The sequence below is a fragment of the Trachypithecus francoisi genome, unplaced genomic scaffold (assembly GCF_009764315.1).
Source record: "Trachypithecus francoisi isolate TF-2019V2 unplaced genomic scaffold, Tfra_2.0 Lachesis_group21, whole genome shotgun sequence".
In the NCBI taxonomy this organism is placed as follows: Eukaryota; Metazoa; Chordata; class Mammalia; order Primates; family Cercopithecidae; genus Trachypithecus; species Trachypithecus francoisi.
This window is the reverse complement of record NW_022681467.1, coordinates 26,778,522-26,800,411: the sequence shown is the minus strand read 5'-3', so window position 1 is coordinate 26,800,411 and position 21,890 is coordinate 26,778,522. Positions and strand designations below refer to the sequence as shown.

The 21,890-nt window shown below is 42.4% G+C and overlaps 1 protein-coding gene across 1 annotated transcript in view; it reads right to left on the bottom strand.

Annotated features, from left to right (window-relative positions):
* LOC117068603 (protein NDRG3-like) overlaps positions 1-506 on the bottom strand; it is a 50,450-nt gene extending 49,944 nt beyond the window's left edge. Inside the window, exon 1 of the mRNA XM_033186007.1 lies at positions 287-506. Coding sequence (XP_033041898.1) covers positions 287-361 — 75 coding nt within the window. The 5' untranslated portion in view covers positions 362-506. The remainder of the gene's footprint in view (positions 1-286) is intronic.
* Between the last annotated feature and the right edge of the window lie 21,384 nt (positions 507-21,890).

The window sequence follows — 21,890 nt, the reverse complement described above, 5'->3', positions numbered from 1 at the left end:
TCACTGCAAGCTCCGCCTCCCGGGTTTCCACCATTCTCCTGCCTCAGCCTCCCGAGTAGTGGGACTACAGGCGCCCACCACCACTGCCGGCTAATTTTTTGTATTTTCGGTAGAGACGGGGTTTCACTGTGTTGGCCAGGATGGTCTTGATCTCCTGACCTCGCAATCCACCCACCTCGGCCTCCCAAAGTGATGGGATTACAGGCTTGAGCCACCACGCCCGGCCAGGGCTCCTTTCTGAGACCTCCACGCAGGGAGGGCCCGGGCTGGCGCTGAGCTTACCCACCTCTCCTGGTCTGGCTCTCCCGGATGAGGAAGGCCCCTCCAGGGTTCCCAGGTAACAACTGCAGTTCCTCAGCATTCTCCCTGCTTAGGCCTTCAAACAGCTACCTGGAGGAGTGAGAGAGAGGGACAAGGGACAGGGTCAGCCTGGAGGAAGAGGGAAGCCAAGATTTTACCACCGCCTCTGAGTGACCCTTGTTTGGACGAACGGAGGCAAGATGGCGCAGTTCCAAGTTCTTAACCGTCAACTTTCCCGCGCCCTGGAAAGACACGGGTCCACTGCGCAGGCGCAACCCAACCTCTGACGGAGAAAAACCGGAACCGCCTAGCCATGCCTATTGCCCCGCCCCTGACCCGCCTATGTTCCGCCCACTGCCCTCCCACTCCCAGGCCCAGGACTTAAAAGCGGCTCCCGGCAGGTGCCCGGCGCGAACTTCCTTGGCCCCTCCTCATAGGCGGGACCCAGGAACCTTGTCCGAGAACGCCGGAGCGACTTAGTCGGCCTCCACCGCCGGAGACGGGTGAACCTCGCCCTCCTGGTGATCCGCCTGCCACAGCCTCCCTCATACTGTTGTTTTAATCTGCATTTCTTTTATCCTGTGATCAAAGTTTCTGAATGGCTTAATTTCTTTTTTTTTTTTTTACTTTATTTCATGACTTATTTATTTATTTATTTATTTATTTTTTATTATACTTTAAGTTCTAGGGTACATGTGCATAACGTGCAGGTTTGTTACATATGTATACTTGTGCCATGTTGGTGTGCTGCACCCATCAACTCGTCAGCACCCATCAAGTCATCATTTATATAATGTATAACTCCCCAGTGCAATTCCTCCCCCCTCCCCCCTCCCCCCTCCCCCCCCCCATGATAGCCCCAGTGTGTGATGTTCCCCTTCCTCAGTCCAAGTTTCCTCAATGATCAGTTCCCACCTATGAGTGAGAATGTGCGGTGTTTGGTTTTCTCTTCTTGTGATAGTTTGCTAAGAATGATGGTTTCCAGCTGCATCCATGTCCCTACAAAGAACGCAAACTCATCGTTTTTTATGGCTGCATAGTACTCCATGGTGTATATGTGCCACATTTTCTTAATCCAGTCTGTCACAGATGGACATTTGGGTTGATTCCAAGTCTTTGCTATTGTGAATAGTGCCGCAATAAACATACGTGTGCATGTGTCTTTGTAGTAGAATAATTTATAATCCTTTGGGTATATACCCAGTAGTGGGATGGCTGGGTCATATGGTACATCTAGTTCTAGATCCTTGAGGAATTGCCATACTGTTTTCCATAATGGTTGAACTAGTTTACAATCCTACCAACAGTGTAAAAGTGTTCCTATTTCTCCACATCCTCTCCCACACCTGTTGTTTCCTGATTTTTTAATGATTGCCATTCTAACTGGTGTGAGATGGTATCTCATTGTGGTTTTGATTTGCATTTCTCTGATGGCGAGTGATGATGAGCATTTTTTCATGTGTCTGTTGGCTGTATGAATGTCTTCTTTTGAGAAATGTCTGTTCATATCCTTTCCCCACTTTTTGATGGGGTTGTTTGTTTTTTTCTTGTATATTGTTTGAGTTCTTTGTAGATTCTGGATATTAGCCCTTTGTCAGATGAGTAGGTTGCAAAAATTTTCTCCCATTCTGTAGGTTGCCTGTTCACTCTGATGGTAGTTTCTTTTGCTGTGCAGAAGCTCTTTAGTTTAATTAGATCCCATTTGTCATTTTGGCTTTTGCTGCCGTTGCTTTTGGTGTTTTAGACATGAAGTCCTTGCCCATGCCTATGTCCTGAATGGTACTACCTAGATTTTCTTCTAGGGTTTTTATGGTATTAGGTCTAACATTTAAGTCTCTAATCCATCTTGAATTAATCTTTGTATAAGGAGTAAGGAAAGGATCCAGTTTCAGCTTTCTACTTATGGCTAGCCAATTTTCCCAGCACCATTTATTAAACAGGGAATCCTTTCCCCATTTCTTGTTTCTCTCAGGTTTGTCAAACATCAGATGGCTGTAGATGTGTGGTATTATTTCTGAGGACTCTGTTCTGTTCCATTGGTCTATATCTCTGTTTTGGTACCAGTACCATGCTGTTTTGGTTACTGTAGCCTTGTAGTATAGTTTGAAGTCAGGTAGCGTGACACCTCCAGCTTTGTCCTTTTGACTTAGGATTGTCTTGGCAATGCGGGCTCTTTTTTGGTTCCATATGAACTTTAAAGCCGTTTTTTCCAATTCTGTGAAGAAACTCATTGGTAGCTTGATGGGGATGGCATTGAATCTATAAATAACCTTGGGCAGTATGGCCATTTTCACGATATTGATTCTTCTTATCCATGAGCATGGTATGTTCTTCCATTTGTTTGTGTCTTCTTTTATTTCACTGAGCAGTGGTTTGTAGTTCTCCTTGAAGAGGTCCTTTACATCCCTTGTAAGTTGGATTCCTAGGTATTTTATTCTCTTTGAAGCAATTGTGAATGGAAGTTCATTCCTGATTTGGCTCTCTGCTTGTATGTTACTGGTGTATAAGAATGCTTGTGATTTTTGCACATTAATTTTGTATCCTGAGATTTGCTGAAGTTGCTTATCAGCTTAAGGAGATTGGGCTGAGACAATGGGGTTTTCTAAATATACAATCATGTCATCTGCAAACAGGGACAATTGACTTCTTCTTTTCCTAACTGGATACCCTGATTTCTTTCTCTTGCCTGATTGCCCTAGCCAGAACTTCCAAGACTATGTTGAATAGGAGTGGTGAGAGAGGGCATCCCTGTCTTGTGCCAGTTTTCAAAGGGAGTGCTTCCAGTTTTTGCCCATTCAGTATGATATTAGCTGTGGGTTTGTCATAAATAGCTCTTATTATTTTGAGGTACGTTCCATCAATACCGAATTTATTGAGCGTTTTTAGCATGAAGGGCTGTTGAATTTTGTCAAAAGCCTTTTCTGCATCTATTGAGATAATCATGTGGTTCTTGTCTTTGGTTCTGTTTATATGCTGGATTACGTTTATTGATTTGCGAATGTTGAACCAGCCTTGCATCCCAGGGATGAAGCCCACTTGATCATGGTGGAAAGCTTTTTGATGTGCTGCTGAATCCGGTTTGCCAGTATTTTATTGAGAATTTTTGCATCGATGTTCATCAGGGATATTGGTCTAAATTCTCTTTTTTTGGTGTGTCTCTGCCAGGCTTTGGTATCAGGATGATGTTGGCCTCATAAAATGGGTTAGGGAGGATTCCCTCTTTTTCAATTGATTGGAATAGTTTCAGAAGGAATGGTACCAGCTCCTCCTTGTACCTCTGGTAGAATTCAGCTGTGAATCCATCTGGTCCTGGACTTTTTTTGGTGGGTAGGCTATTAATTGTTGCCTCAATTTCAGAGCCTACTATTGGTCTATTCAGGGATTCAGCTTCTTCCTGGTTTAGTCTTGGAAGAGTGTAAGTGTCCAGGAAATTATCCATTTCTTCTAGATTTTCTAGCTGATTTGCGTAGAGGTGTTTATAGTATTCTCTGATGGTAGTTTGTATTTCTGTGGGGTCGGTGGTGATATCCCCTTTATCATTTTTTATTGCGTCTATTTGATTCTTCTCTCTTTTCTTCTTTATTAGTCCTGCTAGCGTCTGTCAATTTTGTTGATCTTTTCAAAAAACCACTCCTGGATTCATTGATTTTTTGGAGGGTTTTTTGTGTCTCTATCTCCTTCAGTTCTGCTCTGATCTTAGTTATTTCTTGCCTTCTGCTAGCTTTTGAATGTGTTTGCTCTTGCTTCTCTAGTTCTTTTAATTGTGATGTGAGTGTCAATTTTAGATCTCTCCTGCTTTCTCTTGTGGGCATTTAGTGCTATAAATTTCCCTCTACACACTGCTTTAAATGTGTCCCAGAGATTCTGGTATGTTGTATCTTTGTTCTCATTGGTTTCAAAGAACATCTTTATTCTGCTTTCATTTTGTTATGTACCCAGTAGTCATTCAGGAGCAGGTTGTTCAGTTTCCATGTAGTTGAGCGGTTTTGATTGAGTTTCTTAGTCCTGAGTTCTAGTTTGATTGCACTGTGGTCTGAGAGACAGTTTGTTATAATTTCTGTTCTTTTACATTTGCTGAGGAGTGCTTTACTTCCAATTATGTGGTCAATTTTGGAATAAGTGCGATGTGGCTGAGAAGAATGTATATTCTGTTGATTTGGGGTGGAGAGTTCTATAGATGTCTATTAGGTCCGCTTGGTGCAGAGATGAGTTCAATTCCTGGATATCCTTGTTAACTTTCTGTCTCGTTGATCTGTCTAATGTTGACAGTGGAGTGTTGAAGTCTCCCATTATTATTGTATGGGAGTCTAAGTCCCTTTGTAAGTCTGTAGGACTTGCTTTATGAATCTGGGTGCTCCTGTATGGGTGCATATATATTTAGGATAGTTAGCTCTTCCTGTTGAATTGATCCCTTTACCATTATGTAATGGCCTTCTTTGTCTCTTTTGATCTTTGATGGTTTAAAGTCTGTTTTATCAGAGACTAGGATTGCAACCCCTGCTTTTTTTTGTTCTCCATTTGCTTGGTAGATCTTCCTCCATCCCTTTATTTTGAGCCTATGTGTGTCTCTGCATGTGAGATGGTCTCCTGAATACAGCAACTGATGGGTCTTGACTCTTTATCCCATTTGCCAGTCTGTGTCTTTTTTTTTTTTTTTTTTGTTGAGACGGAGTCTCGCTCTGTCGCCCAGGCTGGAGTGCAGTGGCCGGATCTCAGCTCACTGCAAGCTCCGCCTCCCGGGTTTACGCCATTCTCCTGCCTCAGCCTCCCGAGAAGCTGGGACTACAGGCGCCCGCCACCTCGCCCGGCTAGTTTTTTGTATTTTTAGTAGAGACGGGGTTTCACTGTGTTCGCCAGGATGGTCTCGATCTCCTGACCTCGTGATCCCCCATCTCGGCCTCCCAAAGTGCTGGGATTACAGGCTTGAGCCACGCGCCCAGCCCAGTCTGTGTCTTTTAATTGGAGCATTTAGTCCATTAACATTTAAGGTTAGTATTGTTATGTGAACTTGATCCTGCCATAGATATTAACTGGTTATTTTGCTCGTTAGTTGATGCAGTTTCTTCCTAGCCTCGATGGTCTTTACATTTTGGCATTTTTTTGCAATGGCTGGTACCGGTTGTTCCTTTCCATGTTTAGGGCTTCCTTCAGGGTCTCTTGTAAGGCGGGCCTGGTGGTGACAAAATCTCTAAGCATTTGCTTATCTGTAAAGGATTTTATTTCTCCTTCACTTATGAACTTAGTTTGGCTGGATATGAAATTCTGGGTTTAAAATTCTTTTCTTAAGAACATTGAATATTGGCCCCCACTCTCTTCTGGCTTGTAGAGTTTCTGCCGAGAGATCTGCTGTTATTCTGATGGGCTTCCCTTTGTGGTAACCCGACCTTTCTCTCTGGCTGCCCTTAAGATTTTTTCCTTCATTTCAACTTTGGTGAATCTGACAATTATGTGTCTTGGAGTTGCTCTTCTGGAGGAGTATCTTTGTGGTGTTCTCTGTATTTCCTGAATTTGAATGTTGGCCTGCCCTACTAGGTTGGGGAAGTTCTCCTGGATGATATCCTGAAGAGTGTTTTCCAACTTGGTTCCATTTTCCCCCTCACTTTCAGGCACCCCAATCAGACGTAGATTTGGTCTTTTTACATAATCCCATACTTCTTGCAGGCTTTGTTCATTTCTTTGTCTTCTTTTTTCTTTTGGTTTGTCTTCTCGCTTTATTTCATTCATTTGATCCTCAATCGCTGATACTCTTTCTTCCAGTTGATCGAGTCGGTTACTGAAGCTTGTGCATTTGTCACGTATTTCTCGTGTCATGGTTTTCATCTCTGTGATTTCGTTTATGACCTTCTCTGCATTAATTAGTCTAGCTGTCAATTCTTCCACTCTTTTTTCAAGATTTTTAGTTTCTTTGCGCTGGGTATGTAACTCCTCCTTTAGCTCTGAGAAGTTTGATGGACTGAAGCCTTCTTCTCTCATCTCGTCAAAGTCATTCTCTGACCAGCTTTGATCCATTGCTGGCGATGGGCTGCGCTCCTTTGCAGGGGAGATGCGCTCTTATTTTTTGAATTTCCAGCTTTTCTGCCCTGCTTTTTTCCCCATCTTTGTGGTTTTATCTGTCTCTGGTCTTTGATGATGGTGACATACTGATGGGGTTTTGGTATAGGTGTCCTTCCTGTTTGATAGTTTTCCTTCTGACAGTCAGGACCCTCAGCTATAGGTCTATTGGAGATTGCTTGAGGTTCACTCCAGACCCTGTTTGCCTGGGTATCAGCAGCAGAGGTTGCAGAAGATAGAATATTGCTGAACAGCGAGTGTACCTGTCTGATTCTTCCTTTGGAAGCTTCCTCTCAGGGGTGTACTCCACCCTGTGAGGTGTGGGGTGCCAGACTGCCCCTAGTGGGGGATGTCTCCCAGTTAGGCTACTCAGGGGTGAGGGACCCACTTGAGCAGGCAGTCTGTCCGTTCTTAGATCTCAACCTCCATGTTGGGAGATCCACTGCTCTCTTCAAAGCTGTCAGACAGAGTCGTTTGCGTCTGCTCAGGCCTCTGCTGCTTCCCCTGTTGTGCCCTGTCCCCAGAGGTGGAGTCTACAGAGACAGGCAGGTTTCCTTGAGCTGCTGTGAGCTCTCCACCCAGTTCGAGCTTCCCAGCGGCTTTGTTTACCTACTTAAGCCTCAGCAATGGCGGGCGCCCCTCCCCCAGCCTGGCTGCTGCCTTGCAGTTATATCGCCGCAGACTGCTGTGTTAGCAATGAGGGAGGCTCCGTGGGCGTGGGACCCTCCCGGCCAGATGTGGGATATATTCTCCTGGTGTGCCAGTTGGCTTAAAGCGCAGTATTGGGGTGGGAGTTACCCGATTTTCCAGGTGTTGTGTGTCTCAATTCCCCTGGCTAGGAAAAGGGATTCCCTTCCCCCTTGCGCTTCTCAGGTGAGGCGATGCCTTGCCCTGCTTCAGCTCTCGCTGGTCAGGCTGCAGCAGCTGACCAGCACCGATTGTCCGGCACTCCCTAGTGAGATGACCCCAGTACCTCAGTTGAAAATGCAGAAATCACCGGTCTTCTGTGTCGCTCGCGCTGGGAGTTGGAGACTGGAGCTGTTCCTATTCAGCCATCTTGCTCCGTCCCTGCTTAATTTCAAAGACCTGCAAGACCCTATGTGATTTCAACTCCCATTATATTTTCTCCAAAGTGCTGGGATTACAGGCGTGAGCCACCATGCCCAGCCAAGTTCTTATTTTTTTTAACAGCTTTATTGAGATATAATTAACAAACAACAAACTTCCAGTGTCTAAAGTATGTAGTTTGATAATTTTGACAGGTATGTACTCATGAAACCTTCATCACAATCAAGAAAGTGAACATTTCTACTACCCCCAAACATTCTTCATGTCCCTTAGGAATCCCTCCCTCCTGCCTCTCCTTGTCTTCTCCCTCCATCCCCAGAAGACCTCTGATCTATTTTGTAGATATAACTATACATTAGTTTGCGTTCTCCAGAATTTTATATAAGTGTAGCCACAGAGTAGGTACTTTTTTTTTAATCTGGTTTCTATAAGTCATTGGCATTATTTGAGATTCAGCCATGTAACATGTTTCACCAGTTTACTCCTTTTATTGCTGAGTAGTATTCCATTGTATGAGTAAACCGCAGTTTATGCATTCAGACATTTGATTTGTTTCCAGTTTTGACTACCACAAATGAGGACGCTATGAACATTCATGTACAAGTCTTTGTGTGCAGATATGATTTTTGGTCTTATGGGAAAAATACCTAGGAGTAGATTGGCTGAATTGCATGGCGGGTACGGTTTCCCACAGAGGTAGGGAGTATTCTATGACTTTAACATATTAGGAAAGTCTTTAACATATTAGGATCTGTTTTCCAAAGTGGTTGTATCATTTTCCATTCTCAGTGTATAAGGGTTTCAATTCCTTCATATCCTCACCAGTACTTGGTATAGTCAGTCTTTTTAATTTTAGTCATTCTAGTAATTGTACAGAGATCTGTTCAAGGCTGTGGGGGCCCACCTCTTGCATCAGCATGGCCTGGATGTGAGACGTGGAGTCAAAGGAGATTATTTTGGAACTTTAAGGTACAATGACTGCCCTATTGGATTTCAGACTTGCATGGGGTCTGTAGCCCCTTTGTTTTGGACAATTTCTCCCATTTGGAACGGGTGTATTTACCCAATGCCTGTACCCTCATTGCGTCTAGGAAATAACTAACTTGCTTTCAATTTTACAGATTCATGGGCAGAAGGGACTTGCCTTGTCTCAGATGAGACTTTGGACTCGGGCTTTTTAATTAATGCTAGAATGAGCTAAGACTCAGGGGACTGTTGGAAAGGCATGATTGTCTTTTGAAAAGTGAGAACATGAGGTTTTGGAGGGGCCAGGGCAGAATGATGTGGTTTGTGAGTTCTCACCCAAAATCTCATCTTGAATTATAAACCCCACGTGTCAAGGGTGGGACCAGGTGGAGGTAATCAGATCATGGGAGTGGTTCCCCCATGCCATTCTCATGATACTGAGTGAGTCTCACGAGATCTGACAGTTTCATAAGCATTTGGCATTTCCCCTCCTTACACTCACTCCGTCCTGCCACTCTGTGAAGAAGATGCCTGCTTCTCCTTTGCCTTCACTGTGATTGTAAATTTCCTGAGGCCTCCCCAGCAATGCAGAACTGTGAGTCAATTAAACCTCTTTCTTTTATAAATTACCCAGTCTCGGGTATTTCTTCATAACAGTGAGTGTGAGAACAGACTAATACAGCATCTCATTATGGTCTTATTTATTTATTTTTTTGAGACAGAGTCTTGCTCTGTTGCCCAGGCTGGAGTGCAGTGGCATGATCTCAGCTCACTGGAACCTCCGCCTCCTGGGTTCAAGTGATTCTCCTGCCTCAGCCTCCCAAGTAGCTGGGATTACAGGCACCCACTACCATGTCTGACTAATTTTTGTATTTTTAGTAGAGATTGGGTTTCACCATGCTGGCCAGGCTGGTCTCGAACTCCTGACCTCAGGGGATCTGCCCACCTCGGCCTCCCAACGTGCTGGGATTACAGGCAATAAGCCACCACACCCAGCTGTTCTTAATTTCTAATTCCTTAATTAATAATGATTTTGAAAATCTTTCCACATGTAAAGTTTTGTTTATACTATACCATTTGCATTTTCATATAAATTTTAAAATGTTTGTCAATTTCTGCATAAAATCGTACTGGCATATTAATGGCAATTGCACTGAATCTATAGACCAATTTGGAGAAAACTGACATCTTCACAATATTGAGTTTTCCAGTCCATAAAAATGATATTTCTTTCTACTTACTTAGGTCTTCTTAAATTGCACTCCACAATATTTTATAGTTTTTAAAACAGGTCTTGCTTACTTACTTTTCATCAGATTTTCCCTTAGGCATTCCATATGTTTGATGCTATTATAGATTATAATTTTAAAAATTTAATTTGATTGTTTATTGCTGACATATAGAAATACAACTGGTTTTGTATATCAAACTTGTAGGCTACAACTTTACCAAACTCTCCTATTTGTTCTAGTAGCTTTCTCCTATAGTCAGTGGGATTTTCTAATTTTTGTTTTATTTTATTTTATTATTTTTGAGTCAGAGTTTTGCTCTGTCACCCAGGCTGGGGTGCAGTGGCACGATCTTGGCTCACTGAAACCTCCACCTCCTGGGTTCAAGCGATTCTCCTGCCTCAGCCTCCCGAGTAGTTGGGACTACAGGAGCATGCCACCACGCCTGGCTAATTTTTTGTGTTTTTAGTAGAGACGGGGTTTCACCGTGTTAGCCGGGATGGTCTGCATCTCCTGACCTCGTGATCCGCCTGCCTGCACCTCCCAGAGTGCTGGTGGCGTGAGCCACCACGCCTGGCCTGGGATTTTCTATATAGAGAATTATGTCATCTGTTAATAGAGTTTTACTATTTCCCCCAGCCCCTGAGACTTGATACCTTTGATTTCCTTTTCTTGCTTTATTGCAGTCAGTGTTAGATGTGGTGAGATCAGACATTCTTCAGGAAAAAGCATTATGTCTTTTCCTATTTAGCGTGATGTTAGCTGTAGGCTTTTCTTATATGTTCCTTTTCAGGTGGAAAAGGTTCCCTTCTATTTAAATTTTATTTCTATCAGAAATAGATTATTGGAACGGTCAACTTGCAATTTTCTGTGTCTACTGAGGTGATTACATGATTTTTCTTTTTTGCTTCATTAATGCAGCGAATTACATTGCTTGATTTTCTTCTTTAAAAAAATTTAGTAGAGATGGGGGTTGCCCAGGGTGCTCTTGAACTCTTGGCCTGGAGTGATTCTCCTGCCTTGGTCCCCTTTTTCTTTCATTTCAAACACGAATAACTTTACTTTTTAAATCTATTTTAATGGATAAATAAAAATTGTATATATTATAGCATGCAACATGATGTTTTGAAATATTAACAAGTATACATTGTGAAATGGCTAAATCCAGCTTATTAACATATGCATTACCACATACGTATCACTTTTTTTTGTGGTAAGAACACTTAAAATCTACTCTCTAAGAATTTTCTTTTTTTTTTTTTTGAGACAGAGTCTTGCTCTGTCGCCCAGGCTGGAGTGCAGTGGCCAGATCTCAGCTTACTACAAGCTCTGCCTCCTGGGTTTACGCCATTCTCCTGCCTCAGCCTCCCGAGTAGCTGGGACTACAGGCGCCCGCCACCTTGCCCGGCTAGTTTTTTGTATTTTTTAGTAGAGACGGGGTTTCACCAGGTTAGCCAGGATGGTCTCGATCTTCTGACCTCGTGATCTGCCCGTCTTGGCCTCCCAAAGTGCTGCGATTACAGGCTTGAGCCACTGCGCCCAGCCAGAATTTTCAAGTATATAATTCACTGTTATTAATGACAGTCACAATGTAGTACAATAGATCTCTTGAACTTATTCCTCCCGTCTATGCAATTTTGTATCCTTTGACCAACATCTCCCCAATCCTCCCCACCTCCCAGCCCTGGTAACCATCATTCTACTCTGTGCTTCCATGAGTCTGACTTTTTTAGATTTCACACGTAAGTGAGATCATTTATTTTTCTGTGCCTGGCTTATTTCACTTAACATAATGTCCCCCAGATTCAAGTTCATCCATGTTGTTGCAAATGACAGGACTTCCTTCTTTCTAAAGGCTGAACAGTATTTCCTTGTGTACATGTACCACATTTCCTTTATCCATTCATCTGCTGATGGACCCTTAGGTTGATTCCATGTCTTGGCTATTGTGAATGATGCTACAACATTACTTAATTTTTGAATGTTAAATTGACCTTGCATTTCTGAGGCATGAAGGATTATATATTATGTAGGATGTATTCTTTGGTCATGATGTATTATTATTTTTATATTTTGTTGGATATGATTTGCTAAAATTTTGTTTAGAATTTTTGCTTCTAGGTTCAAGATGAGCATTGCCAGTAATTTTTTCCTGATTAATCTAGCTAGAGGTTTATCAGTTTTCTTTCTTCTTACCCCCACACTCATCTTACTAAAATTTGGCTTCTGTACTCATACTGTCACGGCATGGCTAAAGTCACCTTCTTAAAACCCTCATAGTTACGTTTTTTGTTGTTGTTGTTTGTTTTTTGTTTTGAGACGGAGTCTCGCTCTGTCGCCCAGGATGGAGTGCAGTGGTGCAATCTCGGCTCACTGCAAGCTCCGCCTCCCGGGTTCACTCCAATCTCCTGTCTCAGTCTCCTGAGTAGCTGGGACTACAGGTGCCTGCCACCACACCCGGCTAATTTTTTTGTATTTTTAGTAGACCATGTTGCCAGATTGGTCTTGAACTCCTGACCTCAGGTGATCTGCTCGCCTCAGCCTCCCAAAGTGCTGGGATTGTAGGTATGAGCCACTGTGCCCGCCCAAGGAAGCTAATTTAATTCCACCTCAGCTGAATTGTTTACATTCGCCATACCACAAGTGTAGGAATTTCAGCTTAAATTAGGTCCACAGTTGTCACTTAAAATGTCTTAAAAATGATTGCGCTAGGCAGGAGAAAACTTTTAGGGGTGATGGACAGGTTTATGCCATAGATTGTGGCAATGATGGTTTCACAGGTGTATACTTACCTCCAAATTTATAAGTTGTATACATTAAATATGTACAGCTTTTGAATATCAATCATATTTCAACAAAGTGTTTTAAAAAACAACTGCTCCATGAGGCAGCAAAAAGAAAATTGGTGTTTTAACTAGAGATCTCAGAACCATAGCTGTAGTAAATTATTTGCTAGTTCTCACAATTAAGCATACATTATAGTCTCCCCCGGGGGCTTGCTAAAACAGGTTGCTGGGCCCACTCTCAGAGTTTCTGATTCAGTAGATCTGAAATGAGCTTAAAAATTTGCACTTTTAACAGGTTTCCAGGTGATGCTGATGCTGGTGGTCAGGAGAACCACACTGAGGACCACTGTACTATAGAAAAAGTTTATATATTAGCTAGAATATCCACACACTAATAAATTCTTAAGAGGCAACAACCATTTTTTAAATGTATAATCAACACTTAGTAATTGTACATATTTATGGGATACAATGTGATGATTTGTGGAAGCTGTGGTGAGGCTTTGGCAGTTTCATATGTTCCAAGTGGGCTGGTTCATAGGTTCCTAGGTTGAATGTGCAGGCACTGGTGGTGATGGTTACGTGCGTCATGTGGGCTGGTCTTTGGGCCCCATGTTGGATGCACAGGCACCAGCAGTGGCAATGTAATGCCCTGATGGGATGGTCCTTGGTCACTCAAGCAGAGCGTAAATGCTGGCTGGGCAGTTCCTCCTTGGGCCCCCAGGTGGGCACACAAGTGCTGGCAATATCTGTAGTTGGGTGAGTGGACTGGTTTCGTTTCCTGAGTGGGGTAGCTGGGAGCTGGTGATTTCTTCAGTGGGTTGGACAGGTCAGTCTCTGGGCCCTTGGGTGGGATGTATGGTGCTTCATGGCCCCATTGCTGGAGGGGAGTGAGGTTACTGTTGGTGGCAGCAGGTCCAGGAGGGTTGCTCTCAGGCTCTGGGAAGCTCACACTTTGGTTCTCTATGTCCTTGAGCCAGTATACCTGTCATGTTGGACCATGTGTTCCCTGGGGTGTGGGATGTTGTGTGGTCTCAGATGCTGGCAGTGTGGTTGTGCCACTGGGCCTAGCCAGCACTATGATGCTGCAGCCCTTTGAGTGGGTGTTGGGGGATATTGGTGGGGTCTCAGTGTTGTGGAGATGCAGGAGCTATTGGTCTCCATGGCAGGATATAGTCTGTTGTTGTATTTGCTCTCAAAATGGCACCATACTATAGCAGCCTGGGTTCCAGGGGTGGGCCCCTGTGCACATTCTCTCCCTGAAACAAATGCAGTCATGTGGATTCCAGGCAGCTTTCCACACTAGGCTCAGGACATGTGAGTGTCTAGGAGCTTTTCTGCAGTTAGAACTTCAGGCATTTCTGGTGGGAGTGTGGACTAATATGGATCTTTCAGTTACCTCTTTCCTCACAATGGGGAGTTCCTCCTGACTCTGAGCTGATTCACCTGGCTGCCTTGATTCCTTCTCTATGCTGCCATCTTGAGCTTTTGTGCCTCAGAGTCCCTGTTGCTTCTCTGCTGGATTCCAGCATTCTCTTCTAGACACTTTATTTGATATGTGATTATCTATTAGATGGGTTCATAAGTAATTGCAGTTTTCCATCATTACTTTTAATGCCTCAAACCACATTTACTTTTGCACCAATCTAATACTGTTTAGTCCTTCTCTGTAAAGGTGGTAAGTTCTGGATGCTTTTAGTCAGCCATCATTATCTATATTTACCAGTGGGTTTTGTACTTTTGAATGTTATAGTCTTACTAAGTAGCATCCTTTTATCTCATTGGAAAGAATTCCTTTTAGCCTTTCTCGTAAGGCAAGCCTTGTGCTGATAAACTCCCTCAGCTTTTCTGTGTCTAGGACAGCTTTATTATTCCTTCATTGGTGGAGTGCAGATTTCCTGCATAAAGTATTCTTGGCTGGCAATTTTTTTCTTCAATGAATATATCATTGCATTCTGGTCTGCAAGGTTTTTATTGAGAAATCTGTTGCTAGCCTTATTGGAACTCCATTATGAGTTATTTGCGTATTTTCTCTTGCTGCTTTCAAGATGCTCCCTTTGTCTTTGATTTTTGACTGTTGAATATATGTCTTCATGTGGTCTTTTGAATTTAATCTGATTCAAAACCTTTAACCTTCTTGTATCTGTATATTTACATCTTTTTCCAGATTTGGGAAGTTTTTTACTGATTTCTTTAAAGAATCTTTCTGCTCCTTTGGCTCTCTCTTCTTCTTCAGAAACTTATAATTTGAATATTTGTTCTTTTGATGCTGTCCCATAAATCCTGTAATGTTTTTTCATTCTTTTTGTTTATTTTTTCTCATTTGATTGTATGTTTTCGATTTCACAGATTCTTTCTTCTGTTTGATCAGTTTTGCTGTTGATGCTTTTTATTGTATTTTTTATTTTATTCATTGTATATTTCAGCTCTATAATTTAAAACAATTTCAATTTCTAATAAATTTCTCATTTTGTCATTTATTGTTTTCCTGATTTTACTGAATTGCTTCTCTGTATTTTCTTGGAGTCTGCTGAGCTGCTTTATTTATTTATTTATGTATTTATTATTATTATTATTATTTTTGAGACAGAGTCTCACTCTATCACCCAAGCTGGGGTGCAGTGGTACGATCTCAGCTCACTGCAAACTCCACCTTCCAGGTTCAAGTGATTATCCTGCCTCAGCCTCCTGAGTAGCTGGGACTACAGGTGCCTGCCACCATGCCCAGCTGATTTTTGTATTTTTAGTACAGACACGGCTTCACCATGTTGGCTAGGCTGGTCTTGAACTCCTGACCTCAGGTGATCCACCCACCTTGGCCTCCCAAAGTGCTGGGATTACAGGCGTGAGCTACTGTGCCCAGCCTGCTGACCTTCTTTAAAGCAATTATTTTGATTTCTTTGTCACACAGTTTGTATATTTCCATTTCTTTGGAGGACCAGATACTAGGAAATTATCATATTCTTTGTTATTGTTATGTTTCCTTGGTTTTTAAATGTTTCTTGTTTTCTTATGTTAATGTCATCATATTTGATGGAGCAATCATCTTTTTCAGACTTTACAGGTTAATTCTGTTGTGGAAAGACCTGCCCCTATGGAGGGAGGGGAATGCAAGACTGCTTTCTGAGTGAAGGGCAACCGTTCTGGTATCACTGAAGGTACAGTGGTATAGTTTCTGTGCAGCTCTGTCAATTGATGCTGGTGTTGATTAAAATTGCAGGAATCCTTAGTGATGAATACTGTGGATGCCAACAGTGTCAGTGAGGATTGCTGGAGTCTCTGGTGGTGTTGGCTGCTAAGGTCTTCTGGATCTCTTTTTCTCCCACTAGGGAAATTGTGGCTGCATGAATCCCTCTTGACACTGAGTCTGTCTTGTGGCTTGCTTGTAGTGGTGGTGGCACTGGTGTTTGATGAGTGGCACCCATGGAGTGGCCATGGAGCTAAGGCCTGCAGCACAGGTATGCATGGAGAGACTATGGCTCTGGGATCTGGAGTGGTAATGACACTGGCACCCAGGGCACAGGCACCCCAACTGCCTCATTAGTAACAGAATGTGAAGTATGATACTTGTGAAGTAGTCAGGGGACCAAGAAGGAGAGCTTAGGCAGGGTTACAGGGGCTCTGGGCTTGCAGTGGAGCTAGCTCTCTATGGCAGTTGAACTGGTGTCTGGAGAGACCTTAGCTTCAGGGCCTGGAGTACAAACTAGCTTGCTATGGTGATGGCTTCAGAGTCTGAGATGTGTGTATGTGAGATGCAGCCCCATAGCCCAAGTTCTCATGGGGATCAGTGCACATGGGGGTTGAGAGTGATGGTGGCTCCTTTCTCAAAGCAATTCAGCAGTAGTGCTTCTCAGAGGGAGGAGGGTTGTGCAGCTGCATCTCTCTCTCAAAGGTTCCCCAGTGGGAATGACTATTGTTAACCCTTGTGGCAAATGATGCTGTTGTCTTCTTTAGAGTAAGCCACTGGGACCATAGTGGTTTCCACTGCATAACTGATACTCTGCCTTTCTTCTTTGTTCCTAATCATTTCCAATAGTCTCAGATATGCTGACCTCACTAGCAATCCTTTCTTTGTGGATGTTCTCCATTTTGTTTTTTTGTTTTTGCTCCACTGTGTTGCTACATATTTTTAAATGTTTAATGGGCCCTTGAGCTATCTCAGGGCTATTACGATTTTGAGGATAGCTAGCTAGCTAGCTAGAGAAAGAGAGAGAGAGATCTTTTTTGGTAGGGAAACGAAGGCTGGTGTCTCCTATTCTTGGTCTTTTTTTTTTTCTTCATAGGCTATTGGAGTACAGGTGATATTTGGTTCCATTAGTAAGTTCTTTAGTGGTGTTTTGCGAGATTTTGGTGCACCAATCACCTGAGCAGTATACCCTGCACCCTATGTGTAGTGTTTTAACCCTTGCCCCTTCTCACCCTTCCCCTTAAGTCCCCAAATTTCATTGTATCTCCTATTCTTATTCTTATCAACACAATAACTTATTTACATATGTTACATGCAATGAACATGGTAACATAGTAAATGGTTGTGTACATTATCTTATTTTGACCTTACAATATACTGAGAAAGGTAATATTAAATAATATCCACTTTATGGAAAAGGAATCTGATGCTCAGAAAGTTTTGATGCCTTTCCCAAAGGAGTGGCAGAACAGGGAAGTAGAATCAAATTTTCTGGCTCCAGGGGATTGTTCTAAGATGTACTAATAGGAACAGCTCCAGTCTACAGCTCCCAGCATGAGTGATGCAGAAGACAGGTGATTTCTGCATTTCCAACTAAGCTTTGAAGACAGCAGTGGTTCTCCCAGCACAGAGTTTGAGATCTGAGAATGGACAGACTGCCTCCTCAAGTGGGTCCCTGATTCCCGAGTAGCCTAACTGGGAGACATCTCCCAGTAGGGGCCGACTGTCACCTCATACAGCTGGGTGCCCCTCTGAGAAGAAGCTTCCAGAGGAAGGATCAGGCAGCAACATTTGCTCTTCTGCAATATTTGCTGTTCTTCAGCCTCCACTGGTGACACCCAGGCCAATAGAGTCTGGAGAGGACCTCCAGCAAACTCCAACAGACCTGCAGCTGAGGGTCCTGACTGTTAGAAGGAAAACTAACAAGCAGAAAGGAATAGCATCAACATCAACAAAAAGGACATCACACCAAAACCCCATCTGTAGGTCACCGTAGATAAAACCACAAAGATGGGGAGAAACCAAAGCAGAAAAGCTGAAAATTCTGAAAACCAGAGCGCCTCTTCTTCTCCAAAGGAATGCAGCTCCTCACCAGCAATGGAACAAAGCTGGATGGAAAATTACTTTGACGAGTTGACAGAAGTAGGCTTCAGAAGGTCGGTAATAACAAACTTCTCCGAGCTAAGGGAGGATGTTCGAACCCATCAAGGAAGCTAAAAACCTTGAAAAAAGATTAGATGAATGGCTAATTAGAATCAACAGCATAGGGAAGACCTTAAATTACCTGATGGAGCTGAAAACCATGGCACGAGAACTACATGATGCATGCACAAGCTTCAGTAGCCCATTCGATCAAGTGGAGGAAAGGGTATCAGTGATTGAAGATCAAATGAATGAAATGAAGCTAGAAGAGAAGTTTAGAGAAAAAAGAGTAAAAAGAAACGAACAAAGCCTTCAAGAAATATGGTACTACATGAAAAAGACCATATCTACATTTCATTGGTGTACCTGAAAGTGATGGGAGAATGGAACCAAGTTGGAAAACAATCTTCAGGATATTTTCCAGGAGAACTTCCCCACCCTAGCAAGGCAGGCCAACATTCAAATCCAGGAAATATGGAAAACAACACAAAGATACTCCTCAAGAAGAGCAACCCCAAGACACAACAATTGTCAGATTCACCAAGGCTGAAATGAGGGGAAAAATGTTAAGGGCAGTCAGAGAGAAAGGCTGGTTTACCCACAAAGGGAAGCCCATCAGACTAACAGCAGATCTCTCAGCAGAAACTCTACAAGCCAGAAGAGAGTGGGGACAATATTCAACATTCTTAAAGAAAAGAATTTTCAACCCAGAATGTCATATCCAGACAAACTAAGCTTCATAAGTGGAGAAACAAAATCCATTACAAACAAGCAAATGCTGAGAGATTTTGTCACCACCAGGCCTGCCTTACAAGAGCTCCTGAAGGAAGCAGTAAACATGGAAAGGAACAACTGGTACCAGCCACTGCAAAAACATGCCAAATTGTAAAAACCATCGATGCTAGGAAGAAACTGCACCAACTAATGAGCAAAATAACCAGCTAACATCCTAATGACAGGATCAAATTCACACATAACAATATTACCCTTAAATGTAAATGGACTAAATACCCCAATTAAAAGACAGAGACTGGCAAATTGGATAGAGTCAAGATCCATCTGTGCTGTATTCAGGAGACCCATCACACGTGCAAAGACACACATAGGCTCAAAATAAAGAGGTGGAGGAAGATCTACCAAGCAAATGGAAAACAAAAATAGCAGGGGTTGCAATCCTAGTCTCTGATAAAACAGACTTTAAGCCAACAAAGATCAAAAGAGACAAAGAAGGCCATTACATGATGGTAAAGGGATCAATTCAACAAGAAGAGCTAACTATCCTAAATATATGTACACCCAATACAGGAGCACCCAGATTCATAAAGTAAGTCCTTAGAGACCAACAAAGAGACTTAGACTCCCACACAATAATATTGGGAGACGTTAACACCCCACTGTCAATATTAGACAGATCAACGAGACAGAAAGTTAACAAGGATATCCAGGACTTGAACTCAGCTCTGCACCATGCAGAACTAGTAGACATCTACAGAACTCTCCACATTTCTCTTTGAGCAAACGCATTCAAAGGCTGGCAGAAGGCAAGAAATAACTTAGATCAGAGCAGAACTGAAGGAGATAGAGACACAAAAAACCCTTCAAAAAATCAATGAATCCAGGAGCTGGTTTTTTGAAAAGATCAACAAAATAGACCACTAGCAAGACTAATAAAGAAGAAAAGAGAGAAGAATCAAATAGACACAGTAAAAAATGATAAATCATACATATCACCACTGATCCCACAGAAATACAAACTACCATCAGAGAATACCATAATGACGAACATCGATGCAAAAATCCTCAATAAAATACTGGCAAACAGAATCCAGCAGCACATCAAAAAGCTTATGCACCACGATAAAGTTGGCTTCATCCCTGGGATGCAAGGCTGGTTCAACATACGCAAATCAATAAACGTAATCCATCATATAAACAGAACTAAAGACAAAAACCACATGATTATCTCAATAGATGCAGAAAAAGCCTTTGACAAAATTCAACAGCCTTTCATGCTAAAAGCTCTCAATAAACTAGGTATTGATGGGACGTATCTCAAAATAATAAAAGCTATTTATGACAAACCCATAGCCAATATCATACTGAATGGGCAAAAACTGGAAGCACTCCCTTTGAAAACTGGCACAAGACAGGGATGCCGTCTCTCACCACTCCTATCCAACATAGTGTTGGAAGTTCTGGCCAGGGCAATCAGGCAGGAGAAAGAAATATAGGGCATTCAGTTAGGAAAAGAGGAAGTCAAATTGTCCCTGTTTGCAGATGACATGATTGTATATTTAGAAAACCCCGTCGTCGCAACCCCAAATCTCCTTAAGCTGATAAGCAACTTCAGCAGTCTTAGGATACAAAATCAATGTGCAAAAATCACAAGCATTCCTATACACCAATAACAGACAAACAGAGAGCCAAATCGTGCGTGAACTCTCATTTACAATTGCTTCAAAGAGAATAAAATACCTAGGAATCCAACTTACAAGGGATGTGAAGGACCTCTTCAAGGAGAACTACAAACCACAGCTCAATGAAATAAAAGAGGACACAAACAAATGGAAGAACATTCCATGCTCATGGATAGGAAGAATCAATATTGTGAAAGTGGCCATACTGTCCAAGGTAATTTATAGATTCAATGCCATCTCCATCAAGCTACCAATGCCTTTCTTCACAGAACTGGAAAAAACTACTTTAAAGTTCATATGGAACCAAAAAAGAGCCCACATTGCCAAGACAATCCTAAGCCAAAAGAACAAAGCTGGAGGCATCACGCTACCTGACTTCAAGCTATACTACAAGGCTACAGTAACCAAAACAGTATGGTACTGGTACCAAAACAGAGATGTAGACTAATGGAACAGAACAGAGCCCTCATAAATAATACCACACATCTACAACCATCTGATCTTTGACAAACCTGACAAAAACAAGAAATGGGGAAAGGATTCCCTATTTAATAAACGGTGCTGGGAAAACTGGCTAACCATATGTAGACAGCTGAAACTGGATCCCTTCCTTACACCTTATACAAAAATTAATTCAAGATGGATTAAAGACTTAAATGTTAGACCCAAAACTATAAAAAATCCTAGAAGAAAACCTAGGCAATACCATTCAGGACATAGGCATGGGCAAGGACTTCATGGCTAAAAACACCAAAAGCAATGGCAGCAAAAGCTAAAATAGACAAATGGGATCTAATTAAACTAAAGAGCTTCTGCACAGCAAAAGAAACTACCATCAGAGTGAACAGGAAACTTACAGAATGGGAGAATATTTTTGCAATCTACCCATCTGACAAAGGGCTAATATCCAGAATCTACAAAGAACTTAAACAAATTTACAAGAAAAAAATCAAACAACCCCATCAAGAAGTGGGTGAAGGATACGAACAGACACTTCTCAAAAGAAGACATTTATGCAGCCAACAGACACATGAAAAAATGCTCATCATCATTGGCCATCAGATAAATGCAAATCAAAACCACAATGAGATACCATTTCACACCCATTAGAATGGCGATCATTAAAAACTCAGGAAACAATAGGTGCTGGAGAGGATGTGGAGAAATATGAACACTTTTACACAGTTGGTGGGACTGTAAACTAGTTCAACCATTGTAGAAGGCAATGTGGCGATTCCTCAAAGTTCTAAAACTCGAAATACCATTTGACCCAGCGATCCCATTATTGGGTATATACCTAAAGGATTATAAATCATGCTACCATAAAGACACATGCACACATATGTTTATTGCAGCACTATTCACAACAGCAAAGACTTGGAACCAACCCAAATGTCCATCAATGATAGACTGGATTAAGAAAATGTGGCACATATATACCATGGAATACTATGCAGTCATAAAAAGATGGGGTCATGTCTTTTGTAGGGACATAGATGCAGCTGGAAACCATCATTCTGAGCAAACTATGGCAAGGAGAGAAAACTAAACCCTGCGTGTTCTCACTCATAGGTGGGAATTGAACAATGAGAACACTTGGACACAGGGTAGGGAACATCACACACTGGGGCCTGTCATGGGGTGGGGGGAGGGGGGAGGGAGAGCATTAGGAGAAATACCTAATGTAAATGACAAGTTAATGGGTGCAGCACACCGACATGGCACATGTATACATATGTAACAA